The 14,314-nt window shown below is 33.7% G+C and overlaps 1 protein-coding gene across 2 annotated transcripts in view; it reads right to left on the bottom strand.

The window, feature by feature from the left end:
- Window positions 1-338: 338 nt before the first annotated feature.
- Window positions 339-14,314, bottom strand: part of LOC140447534 (uncharacterized) — a 67,620-nt gene continuing 53,644 nt past the window's right edge. The window contains exon 3 of one of the 2 annotated variants that reach the window (XM_072540236.1): window positions 339-3,222. In XM_072540236.1, coding sequence (XP_072396337.1) covers window positions 355-3,222 — 2,868 coding nt within the window. In that variant the 3' untranslated portion in view covers window positions 339-354. The remainder of the gene's footprint in view (window positions 3,223-14,314) is intronic. The other variant, XM_072540237.1, reaches the window with a different exon arrangement.

The raw sequence follows: 14,314 nt of genomic DNA, 5'->3' as shown, positions 1-14,314 counted from the left end.
GTGGTAATGTAATGTAATATAAATTATAAGTTTCTCCGATTATTTCTGACCTCTACGAGTTTCATCTCTTTTTATTTCACAAGGTAACTGTGTTTTCTATCTCTTACGTTAAAAAGCCGGGTGGTAAGACACTCATCACTGTACAGATGTCGTGTATCGAATCACGCAAAAAACAATTCACTAAATTTTCAAAGGATAATAAAAACCATAATGTACTAAAAATGAATTTAATAAATAACACATTACAAAAATATAATATTTATATACACAAATATATATATATATGTATATATATATATATATATATATATATATATATATATATATATATATATATATATATCTATATTACAATTATTTTAATTCATACAAATTTTTAACCCTAAGTATTGGTTGGGATAGAGTGAAATTATTTGATATTGCAGAAGTTTGGCATTGAACAACCGATGTACTAAAAGTATCGGTTATATTATTTGGCGTAAAATTTACAGTACTTATCATATTCTGTTGAACCTCATTGCTTGCAAATATATTTGACGTCACGTTACAGTTTGGAATTGGAGAGTTAACTAATATAGGTTGGTTATTTACCAAAGATACAGCATTCTGTGTATTATTGCTGTAAGAATACGTAAAACCTACATTCGTTTGATTTGGTACAGTATTCAATGGAGTGAGATTCGGTACAGTACTCAATGGAGTGATTTGATTTGGTACATTACTCAATGGAGTGATTTGATTCGGTACAGTATTCAATGGAGTGATTTGATTCGATACAGTACTCAATGGAGTGATTTGATTCGGTACAGTATTCAATGGAGTGATTTGATTCGGTACAGTACTCAATGGAGTGATTTGATTGGCTACAGTACTCAATGGAGTGATTACATTCAAATTAGGAATACTGCCATCAGGTACCATAGGATTCGTAACTGGTATTAAAATAGAAGATTGATTAGTAGCTGGCATAACGGTACCACTGGATGAGCTGAACACTTGAGAAATACAATTTGTCGAATTAATCGAATTGCTTGACAATGGTATAAACATTTGTTGAGAATTATTGTCAATGTTGTTAACTACTGCGTTGTTTAGAGTATGAGACAGTATTTGTAGATGACTGGCATGACTAGTTAATGTATTATTCGCAGGAATAAATATTTGTTGGACGTTTGAAGTATTGTTGAGCAGATTTGGAGTAAAAATTTGTTCGGTATAATTATTAGTCGTATTAATAGATGAATTCAGAGTTTGAGGGAGATTGACTTGGGTTTGGTTATAAACATTAGTAATAATTGTTCCACTATTTTGGGAAAAAACGGTCTGAACAGCGTTAGGAGGTGTTATCGTTGCAGAAGACTGAGTTGAAGAAATATTTTGAATGCAAACTTTATTTTGCTTCCGAGTTAAAGAAATTTTACTGGAAATTTTCTTTTTTACTCCATTTCCGATGTTTTGAGGAGTTTGTGATGAAATACTACGTTTTAAAATTGCTATTTTATTTGTCCGCAAAGATCCTGTTTTAATTGTCAGTGAAGAGTCTTTTTTGTTTGTCTGCAAGGAGTTGGTGAGAACTACTTCAAATGGTCTCAATATCATTTTGTTAATATCCACTATTGAGTTTGTGTTAATTAAGTTTATTGGTTTTATATCCTGCCACAAATCAACCTCTTTCTCTATTTTAATTTCTGGCTTGGAGGTAGTTATAGAATGTTCGCCAGGTCGAATATTTATCGGAACTTTATATAACTTCAACGGCGAAAACATATTTTTCACAGTCCAGGTTTGAGTTATGTCCTTACTGGTCAGCGTCTGCATTAATGGGTCTTTTTGTAAAATTCGTTTTGAGTTTTGTATTAATTCTTTGAGGATGGCAATGTCGGAACCACACATATTACTATCATTAAGTAAACTGTCGTTTCTTATTATAATAGCCGGCCTCACTATTGCTGTACTTAGATATTGAACTGGTAACATATTAGCAGGTACTACTCCATTGGGAGTATTTGATACCTCGATTTGAGGTAGAGGTTCTTTGTTGCCGAGTGTATCAATGGTCTGTGAAAACGTATTACATTTAACTAAGTGATTGTTCGATTCTGGTTCATGCTTATTTTCCACATTTACAATATTGTTCGGTTCAGTTTCAATACTAGTAATTATAGTTGAGTCCACTAGTGATTCGTCATCGTTGAATAATTCTATAACTTCGTTATTACTGACTTTTTTTTCATCGGAAATAGTATCATGTAACAGATATTTGTTTCTAATTTTTAAATCTAGATCAACTTTAATCAATTCAACGTATGGTTTGCTGTTTAAAGCATGACCTACGGTACATTTCTGTTCGTGGCATATTTTATATTCAATGTCTCTAAATTTTGCTTTACAAAAACTGCAACAGAAATGTTCTTGATAATGAAAATTTAAAGCGTTTGCGTTATTATGCACGGACAAACAAATATTGTCTGCGTTCGATATGAAATCACTGGATAATAATTTTCTTTTTTTTAATTTACTTAGTTGTGCATCAGTTACTAAAACTTCACTTTTACTACTCTCTCTACTTCGTTTAAATGAGTCTTCAGGAATAACTTTAAACTTTGATGGATCATTCGAACGCGTTGTTCTAATAGGACCTACTTTGAACTTATTGTGAATATCTACCTGCTTGATTCTAAAACGAGTCATCCTTAACGTCGCTTGATTGCTCTGAGTATTATTGAAAGATTCTTTGTCTTCTAAAATATTTGTTTCTGAACAAAAATTCAGATCCGAAAAACTATTTTTTGATAACGGTATAGTCTTTTGATCGGCAATATTTAAATTAACTGCTCTTTCAGTGGCAAATTTTAAATTTCTATTAATATCATTAGAGTATTTTTCGACTGCGTATAATTCTAAGTTAACAAAGGGATTGAGATCGAAGACCAGAACACCAGTCCGTAACTTAAGATTTGGATAAAGAGCAAAAAGTTTTGACACCGATTCATGAACCGTAACTTTCCTAGGTATATTTGAATTATGCGAATAATCGTCACTTTCTTCTTCTTGTGACACATCTAACTTATTTTGGCATAAGATATTACTCTCCGTTTTTTCAGGTACACTAGTACTAGGATCGTCTAGTTTTTCTTTTATATGTCGTTTCCGAGTTGTAATTGTGACATCGGTGTTTGGAATTTGCATTTCCGTCCCTTTTAAATGCTCGATAAATTTTTCCTGAAAACAGAAATAATCAAATGAGTATTAACATGTTTCATGATTCAACATTTTAGATATATTTATAACTACCAAATTATTTTGTCTTAGCAAAACCAATTACGAGTGAATCGTTATTTGCGAACCTTATACAGGATGTTTCATTATTAATTAGAAATATTTTAACTGTAGATTCCTGGGTTTAGGATTTAATCTAAATCACTTAAATAAAATGTAGCTCCTTACTGAGTTACAGGGTCTTTATTTAAAATTTTAAAAACTATTTGCATGCAGTACTTTAAAACTGTTTGTCATATCCTTGTCATACTTGGTAGGAAGTGTAGGTACTGTACACCCTACTAAATTATGTTAAATAAACGTTTCTGGCTACTACCAGAGGCGTACGACAGGAAGAAAGCGAATGGTTGACCCCTCCCAAATTCCGCCTCATTTTGCTTTAATACTACCGAACTATCCACATCAGCAATTTTCTTATCGTTGGATTGGCAGAGGTAGTGAAGTTCCACGACCGCCTGGAACACCCGATGTAATCCCTTAGATTTTTATTTCTACGGATATATGAAATCACTGGTATATTCATAAGAATTAAATAATCGTCAATCACGTCAATCGCTTAACTAGAGAGGTTTAGTTAAAATGTGTTTTTGATATTTTCGTGTTACTAAAATTGTCCTTTTATTAAGATTATAACAAAATAGTTCTTTTTAGAACCAAAATTTGTTTTTAAAAGTTGAATGTAGTATCTATTCGTTTCAAAAAATTTCAATAAATAACATTATGTTTTGTTGTTGATCGATTAAAATTTCATTTGCATAATAAATGCAATCCTATGACCCAAAAACACCGACGTAATTAATACATTTATCGAAGTAACTGTGCCGCATCAGTTCATTTAACTTCAAACATCTCTAAAAATAATGACTTTATCGTTCCAAATGAAGAGTATATTATTTACATAGAAAGTGGTGGAGAATAGAAAAATTGCACTAAAATAGCTGTTTCGTCTCTCCAAACATATTCTTATTTTTATTAATAATTTTTTTTTATTTTATTTTTATATTTAATTCTTTTATTAACGCGTGTGTACGTCTTATATACATAAAATAATACGGCCCTGTACGCAAAGCCCCTATGAGACTTAAGGGAAGCGAAGCTACAAGACTACACACACCTCAGTCTTGTATAGATCAGCGCGATAAACAGTCCAGTTGTTTGTGTAAACTTAACTACGCAACTTTAAGAAGATTCTACCATCCTGAGTTCCCCCAGTGCACTGCGAAAGAAGCAGAAGTGTTAGTTCAACATCACAGATACCGTAATTTGATTGCATACACACACAATATGGATATTAATTGATAAATTTTACATATAACTTATTTTCGTATAAAAATAATACCAGCACCTAAATAAATATTTTGAAAGAGTGTCTCTTATAGAATTTACATTTGTACATTGGTCCTTCGAGCCGGATTGAAGTTAGTTTAAAGTAATTTAGTCAATTAAAAACGCGATCAAATTATATAAACTTTTAAATATTTGGGCAAAAGGTCCGCAAGCGGTATACACACCTGGCATTACAGCCCCTTTTATCTCGAGTTCGAATACCTGACCTATTGTTAAGTACAAGTCGTCGAAATTCTAAAATCAGATAAAATTTCTTTGAATACTAGAATTCTTTAAATACAGGGTGGTTTATAAGTTTATATATTTTATTTTAAATAACGTAGGAAATTTTTAAAAACGCAATATTTATTTATTGAACCCTTTGGTTTTAAAAATATTTTATGCGAGTATTTCTAGTTACAATTAAATAAATATATTGATTTTTTGTTTAAATAATACTTGGAGTGTTTTTTGTTTTGTTTTTGTTTGCTCGATTATACATAATATAATAAATATTTATATTTATTGATACTTATTGAGTTTTATAATTTAAAAATATTGCGCATACGAGTACATACTGAACTTATTGAGATCTCATTCTTTAAAGGTTCTTTGTGTTACACAAATATCTCTTTTTATAAATAAGAATGTCTTCCAGAAATTCAAATAAAATTGTTCGTTTGCGTGCATTGAGAAACGTTGACATTTGTAAAATTAAACAAATGGAAAAGCTGGCAGATGAAGTGTTAGTTGATGCTTCATTAATTCCAGGGTTTCTCTTTGCTGCAAAAGATTACGAAGCTATCAATACTAGTTTTAATGATCAACATACTGAATTAATAAATTTAATTGAGGAAGACGTAGATTTAGATACGAAAGAATTAATTAGATTTGAATTTGATAATAGTATTATTAAAATAGCTTCTCTTTATTTTAAACATCATTCATCATTGAACATTACTGCTAATGGAACTCAGAATGTGTCCGCTGATCCACATATTAGATTAAAAACTAATGTAAATCTTCCGAAACTAAATTTAAGTATATTTGCGGGCGAGATTACCGATTTTCCCACATTTATAGATTTGTATAATGCTCTTGTGCATAATAATTCCGTTCTTTCTAATATAGAAAAGTTTAGTTATCTTCTGAAATCACTTAAGGGAGTACCTTACAATAGTTAAAAGCATTAAGCTTCAAGACTCAAATTATATTGCTTACAACACCTTAATTGATCGCTATGAAGGTAAACGAGACTTATCTAGAGCATTATGGAAAAATATATAAAATGCCAATGTGGTTAAAATTGATGATCCTATTTCACTTAGAAAGTTATTAGATATTTTCAATGAAAACTTGACCTCTCTAGAAAAATTACTTTTTTTCCCTCTCAATGGGACTCCATTCTAATGAATTTACTGGACAAATTGGATGTAGAAACAGTTAGAGCTTTTGAATTACACTTTGCTTTAAAAAATGTACCAACCTATGAGCAAGTTTATAAGTTCCTATAAGTTTGAGCACCTCAAAAACATTTTGACTTTGCTAAACAGAATAAATGTTGTATAAACTGCTTGTATAAAACTCATGTTACGGTCAAATGCGTTTCTTTCAAAAGATATACACATTGTAATAAAAAACATACTGCTCCTCACTTTGAAAATCTCAATGCGAATGATCATTATTCTTCTTCGTCTCATAACGAGGTTGCTAGTTCATCTAACGATCCCATGCCTTCTATTTCCGCCTTATCAAATACTTTGACAAATAATGTCTTGCTAGCTACAGCTCCAATCTATGTTCTCGATCGTTTTGGTAAAGCCTTGGAAGTTAGAGACAGTGCGTCTCAAGCTAACTTCATTAATAAAGAATGTGCAGACAAATTAAGTCTCCCTAAATTCAATGCGCCTTGATAGAATGTACACCCCAGCCAAATCAGGCGTAAAATTGAAAATTTCTTCGTTCTATGACATAAACTTTCATTGCGACGTAGATGCAATAATTCTTTCTCAAATCTGTCAAAACATGCCAAATGTTCCAATTTCTTTAGACAACTTGCCATATCTTCAACATTTAAGGTTGGCTGATAAAATAGCAAATATTCCCGGTAAAGTTGATGTTCTATTAGGAGCAAATATTTTTCCTTACATCTTAACAGGAGGAATTATTAAAACCCGTAATGATCAGCTTTCGGCTCTTGAAACAAGTTTCGGTTATGTTTTGATGGGAAATATTCCACCTACAAATATAACAAATATTCATTCTTTTTTTATGTCATTTTCAGCTAATCATTCTGAGCAATTGGATGCGACATTAAAACAATTCTGGCGCATTGAGGAAGTACCAGAAGTTAAATCTTATTCTCCGGAAGACTCGTTCTGTGAGAAGCTGTATTCTCATACTACTTATAGAAATGCCGAGGGCAGATTTGTAGTAAATTTGCCTTTCAAAAACGAATTACCTTCTTTTGGCGACACAAAACGTTTAACCTTACAAAGATTTAGTTCTTTAGAGCGCCGATTCGCCAAAAATGAATCACTTAAAATTCAATATTCAAGCTTTATCAAAAGTTTCATAGATAATCATTATTTAAATCCTATTCAGCCAAGTACGGCAATAAATAATGCTTATTATCCGCACACGCGGATCTATCTTGTAAATTAAATTCAGGTTAAATTCAGGTTTCATAAATATGTCTTTACTGCAGATATTATCCAGTGCAGATATTATTATAGTCCATGTTTACTCAGATTCTTATCGCTCCTGAGCAACAAAGATTTCAATGAATACTTTGGCGTTTTTCGGAACAGGAATCTATTGCTGAATACGAACTTACTTGGGTTACTTTCAATGTGTCTAGCTCACCATATCTTGCAATTCGTAGTCTACAGCAGCTAGCACTCGACGAACCGGACTTACCTGTGGCCTCATCTATACTCCTAAGAGATACTTACGTAGATGATGGGGTGACAGGAAAGGATTCTTTACAAAGTAGTGTTCTTGCTATAAAAGAATTAATATCTTTATTGAAACGTGGTGAATTTGAGTTACGAAAATGGGCAAGTAATGCCCCTCAGTTATTCTTTCTGGCTAATACTCCTTTGGATCATATTTTAGAACAGTCTTTTTCATTTGACTTAGATCAATCTTCGTTGAAGGTGTTAGGACTTGGATGGAATCCATCATCTGATAATTTCTTTTACAAAATTTTACCTCTCCAAGCTTCCTGCACAAGGCGAAATCTCTTAAGTCAAATAGCTCGCATATTCTATCCTTACAGTATTCTTAATTCTGTCACTTTGATAGTGAAAACTATTATTCAGCGTCTTTGGCTACTTGATTTAGATTGGGATGCAACTCCATCTTTGGAAATTACTTCAAGGTGGGAACAATTTAAAATTGAACTGCCTATACTGTCTATGTTTTCTATACCTCGTCATATTTCTTTAAATGGAATTATTTTCTGTGAGCTTCATGGCTTTTGCGACGATTCTTTACGTGGATCTTCTGCTGTTACATACCTTCGTGTTTGTTATGATACAGGAATCATCAAAACCTATTTTCTTTTAGCCCGAACAAAGGTATCTCCTACCAGAGTACAAATTATTCCTCGTCTTAAGCTCAATGCAGCAGTAATTCTTAGTAAATTATTATCTTATATACTGCAAACTCTCACTATACCGTTTAGTAGAATTTACGCATGGTCAAATGTTATTCTTCATTGGATTAATTCACAACCATATAAATGGAAAAATTTTCGTCAGTAACAGAATTTCTTATATTCAAGACAGGTTTGCTTCAAAACACTGGCGATATATTCCTTCTTCATTAAATAGTGCGGATCACCGATCCCGTGGACTTTTCCCTGAGGATTTCTTAAATACTCCGGCTTGGTGGGTGGGTCCGGAGTTTCTTCGCACTACTGAAGATAACTGGTCATTCTCCTTGCCCGATTCTACCCAATATAATTTAGAATTGAAACAGAAGAGTTGTCTTTTATCTTTTCCATCTGATGAATGTGTCGATAATATCTGTAATCGATTTTCTTCCTTTTCAAAATTAAAACGTATCTTTTCCTATATTCTTAGATTCGTTGGTACCCTAAAATCAGCTAATCAACGAACAGTTGGGAGGCTTTCTATTCAGGAGCAAAGTAATGCCACTAATCAACTAATCAGTTTAGTACAACATATATATCTGAAGGAGAAAATAGAACAGGTTAAGGGTAATACTGTAAAATTCAAATATTTGAAAAAATTAAATCCCTTCTTTGATTCACATGATCTCCTAAGAGTGGGCGGAAGACTTAGCCAGTCAGAATTAGCGTATGGCAAGCGCTTTCCTCTTCTTTTACCTTACAAAGGTAATTTTATCAAACTACTAAAACCTCAAAATTATCAGCCACCTATGGGGGCTCTTCCCGTCCTACGGATATCCAAGACCAAACCATTTTCTTGCGTTGGCGTCGACTTTCGCGGTCCTTTTCTGATACGAGCCAATAAGCTTAAAAATGCTAAACGAACGAAAGCCTATATTTGCCTATGTGTATGCTTTGCCACTAAGGCTTTGCACTTGGAATTAGTATCTGAACTTAGTACCGAGGCATTTTTAGCCTCATTCAGACGTTTTATAGCACGTCGAGGACGTTGCTCTGTTGTCTATTCTGATTGCGGAACAAATTTTGTAGGAGCAAAATCCTATTTAGAAGACATTAAGTCACATTTTGATAAAAAGCTCCTTCAGCAGCTTTCCATTTTGGTGGATTGTTTGAAACGGGTATAAAAAGCATAAAAACACATGTGTCCAAAGTCATAGGTGAACAGGTTTTAACCTATGAAGAATTTAATACATTACTCATACAAATAGAGGCTGTCTTAAATAGTCGTCCCTTATGTCCTGTCAGTAATGATCCAAATGATTTTTCAGTGATAACACCTGGACATTTTCTTACACTAGAGCCTTAAAGGATAATTCCCGATCTGGATTACAGTGATGTTCATTTAAATAGGCTAAGTCATTAGCAATTGCTGCAACGATTACATGCAGACTTTTTGCAAAAAGGGGGCAGAGAATATATACATACCCTTCATCAACGCACGAAGTGTATAAAAATGAGGGTAATCCTAATATAGGTACACTCGTACTAATACGTAATGAGACCAATTACAATGGCAAATGGGTAGAATTAAAACTTTAATTTTCGGTCAAGATGGTATTGCTCGTGTAGCTATCGTACAAACCGCGAAAGGTGAACTTAGGAAACCTTTGGTGAAGCTATGCCCTTTGCCTTATATTGACTAAAAATGCAAATATGCATTTTAGTGGGTGGGAATGTTACGCCCCTCCACACATATTCTCATTTTTATTAATATTTTATTATTTTATTTTTATATTTAATTCTTTTATTAACGTGTGTGTATGTCTTGTATACGTAAAATAATACGGCCCTGTACGCAACGCCTCTATGAGACTTAAGGGAAGCGAAGTTACGAGACTACACGTACTTCAGTCGTGTATAGATCAGCACGATAAACACTCCAGTTTTTTGTGTAAAGTTATCTACGCAACTTTAAGAAGATTCTGTCCCCCTGAGTTCCCCCAGTTCACTGTGGAAGAAGCAGAAGTGTTAGTTCAACATTACAGGTACCGTAATTTGATTGCACACACACACAATATTGATATTAATTGATAAATTTTACATATAAAATATAACAAACGATACAAAACATCGTTTTGAACGAGTGTCTCTTGTAGAATTTACATTTGTACAATAGCAATGCCGCCAGTAGTGTAAAATTTGGTAAGGGTCAACCTTTCACTTTTCTTTGTATTACTCCTCTGGTAGTAGCCAGAAACGTTTATTTAACATAATTTTATAGGGTGTACAGTACCTTCACTTCCTGCCAAGTATGACTGTGATATGTCGAATAGATTTAAAGTACTGGGTACAAATAGTCTTTAAAATTTTTAAATAAAACACCCTGTAACTTAGTAAGGAGCTACATTTAATTTAAATTATTTGGATTAAATCTTAATATTTTGAGCTCCGAAACACCCTGTATATAAAGCGAATCATAAGAATATCAACATGACCTTGTATTTATAGTACACTAGCCCAAGACAATGAAGAGCCGCGAAGTGAGCAGATAATAAAATAGGAAGTATAAGCGGGGATGCACGTCTTTATCAAATTCAGAACATTTTTGCCATAGACAATATCGGTCACGGACTCTCGATAAATTACAAAAACTCTTTAATAACAAGAAAGGACAGTTAAGATTTAATTGCACGTATAGTGCCTATTTATATTCGCTTATACGTATTTCATCCTAACAGGACTCATTAGAGCTACTGTTACAGAAGCCCTAAGCGTAAAAACAAATATTTTCCATCAAAGGAAGCACCAATAAAATGGCTTCGATGTGGACGCTATAGCGACATCTGATAATAAATCTAAATTTATTATCAGATGTCGCTATAGCATCCAAATCTAAGCCATTTTATTGTTGCTTCCTTTGACGGAAAAGATTTTTTACGTTTAGGGCTTCTGTACCAGTAGCTCTGATGATTCCTGCTAGGATGAAATACGTATATAAGCAAATATATAGAGGCACTATACGTTGGAAGTTCCATATTCGATGTGTACTATCGCTTCATGGTTTCGGGGCTATGTTTCGGGTAATTTGGCATATACCAGCTAAAGTTTTTTGTGGGTATTATGTATATCAAGTTTAGAATACAACAGTTCAATCGAAGAGTTTTTGTTCTTTGCATCAAGGTTAAACTTGTAACTGAATATCCAAAATAAATATTACGGAGAATCCAAATTTTGATTGTATCAGCAATGTGAGAGGTAAAATTGATGATGCTTAATGTTTCTTAAAATGAATGGTACATCGTAAAAGCTATTCCTTTCTTTCAATTTATACATCTTAACAGATGCGTAGTGAATATGAATGTTGCGTTTCTTCCAGGGATCACATTTCTCGTTTTACGCTGTCTCCCCATCTATCCCTGTTTTGGTTGGCACGTCCACAATAACGCAGTGCGAGTTTAACAACTTCTCGACTGTATGAGTCCATCGGGTTGTTGATCGCCCTAGACTTCTTCATCCTATCTGGTTTTTCTTGGAGTACTTGTCTCTCCATATTATCGGTACTTGTCATACAAAGAATGTTAATATTTTTGAATAACGGAACTGAAGGCACGTTATGGACTGTTAATATCCACAAGAACAGATATATTTATTCTTCTGGCTTTCCAAGGAATTCTAAGCATTCTTCCCCAACATCACATTTCAAATGCATCGATTCTTTTCTTATTTGCTATTCAAATGGTCCACGTTTCAGGGCACAGTTAAATATTTGGAAAACCAGTGTTCGTACAAGATTGATCTTAGTGTTTTTTGTTATGTGTGTGCGATTTTCCTGATTATGGCTTCCACTGTTGTTAAAGTTGCTGCCTAAAAATGTTCTGAATTCCTGGGTTATTAAACTTTTATCCAAGTAGGTAGATAATAGGTAAGGAACAGCGGAGCACGCAGCATCTGCTCTCCAATTTGCATACACCTGTCCCTAATTTGCATACACATGTACCTAATTTGTATACACCTGTCCCTAATTAGCATGTGCCCCCTAATTTGCATACACCTTCCTGCTCTTTAATTTGCATACCCCTCCCACCCCACATATGTGAACATCTGGAAAAAGAGATATAAGAAACTTTGTGCTGTACATGTTATTTAGTCTTTAACAATGATTGCTAAAATACAAATGTCTAACGTGTTTTTAAATGAACATCTGTTTAGCCCACGAATTCAACTTTGAACCAAGCGTTGTTATCAGTGGACATGATTGTGTAGTATTCAGTCAAACAGATTGGAATAAATTTATATCCCATAAAAATGTGATAGATAATTTTATGGCTGGAAATCATGAGCTACCAATTAAAGATGGAAATTTTCTGCTACAATTTATGCAGCTTCCATGCATGTTAGTTGTAAAAATTACCAAAGACGATTCATAGATTATTTTGAGTGCTAATTCAATCGCATCAATACGGAAAATACTAACGCTTCTTAATTACCATTTAGAAACCTTAAAGAAAGAAGAATGTACCATCTCTCTAGAAATATTAAAGCTGGGTCTGGATTCCAAAAACCCGATTGAAAATTATGGAATCCATTAAGAATATAAATAAGATGACTGCAGGGAAGGCCAACCCGTCGATCGCGATCGACCAGTCGATCGCGATCGACCAGTCGATCGCAGCTCCTAGGTCAGTCGATCTCGGGCAAGGAAAAAATTATCAGTATAATATAGCTACCGTTTCCCGTCCTAAACATTACGAAAATTATTTGAATTCTAGCAATCTAGCATCGATCATCGCGAGCGATGATCGCGAGAGAACAGAAGAACAACAAGGTTTAAGGTCGGGAAAATCATGCAACGACGCTTTATTTATAGTGACGCAAGTGCAAGAGAAATCATTAGAATACAATAAACTGGCATATCTATGTTTCATGGACTTTAAGAAAGCATTTGACAGTTTCAAATTAAAGAACGTTATCCACTTATTGTACGCAAGAGAGATACCTCTAGGAATAATCAAAACGATAGAAAATATCTACCAAAACAACACAAAAGTAAAAGTGAAAGAAGAACTAACCGACCCTATTGAAGCTGGCAATGGGATAAGACAGGGAGAGTCCTCTATTGTTCAACCTGATTATGGATGAAATAATAAAAAAAGTATGAACTAAAAAAGGATACCAAATGGGAGAAAATAACTTAAAATAATCTGCTATGCAGACGACGCAATACTACTCCCTCAAAGTGAAGACGATTTACAACGTATGCTGCACTAATTTAATATAACCGCCAGAAAATTTAACATGTTAATTTCCCCCAAAAAGACAAAATGCATGGTTACAACAGCAAATGTACTAAGATGTAAATTGGAGTTGGAAGGTCAGATAATAGAACAAGTGATGGAGTTTAAATATCTAGGCATCACATTATCTAGCTACAGAAAACTCAAAACTAAAGTGGAAGATCAAGTAAATAGAGCAAACAGCGCCGCAGACTGCCTGAATGAAACAATATGGAGAAATAAAAATATCGGGAAAGAAACGAAAGGCAGAATTTATAAAACACTCATCAGACCAATAATGACATACGCGGCAGAAACACGACCTAACACAGAGGACAAATAGGATGTTAGAAGATAGATAGATATTATAGTAGTACAGACGGCAAGAAACGGTTCCCCAATAGGAAGACGATCAGTAGGAAGACCACGAAAACGATGGAACGACAACTTACTGGAGGCACATTAAAAAACAGAGAGAGTCATGTCTACATAAAAAGAAGATAATCAGTGATTGATTTTCTGAGATATAGTGAGCGACTCCGAGATATTCAGCTCACTTCTAACGTTAAAATTCTGATTAAAAGTTTTATTGCTCGCCAGTATCGCTAAAAAATTCCGAGTCGGTAGATCGCAGAGAATTATAAAGGCAGACAAGTAGATCTCGAGTCCGATTAAGTTGGCCACCCCTGACTTATGGTATAAACTTTAGAGTTACTCTACAGATATCCACGAATTTTTTAACGCTCAACTTTAACGAAGATATCCGTATCCACTACATTGAAGTCTATTGCCCATGTAGAGTTAGGTAGGTACTGAGAATTTATGACTGTTGACAGAA

The sequence above is a fragment of the Diabrotica undecimpunctata genome, chromosome 8 (genome assembly GCF_040954645.1).
Source record: "Diabrotica undecimpunctata isolate CICGRU chromosome 8, icDiaUnde3, whole genome shotgun sequence".
NCBI classification, from domain to species: domain Eukaryota; kingdom Metazoa; phylum Arthropoda; class Insecta; order Coleoptera; family Chrysomelidae; genus Diabrotica; species Diabrotica undecimpunctata.
This window is presented reverse-complemented; position numbering and strand designations above follow the sequence as displayed.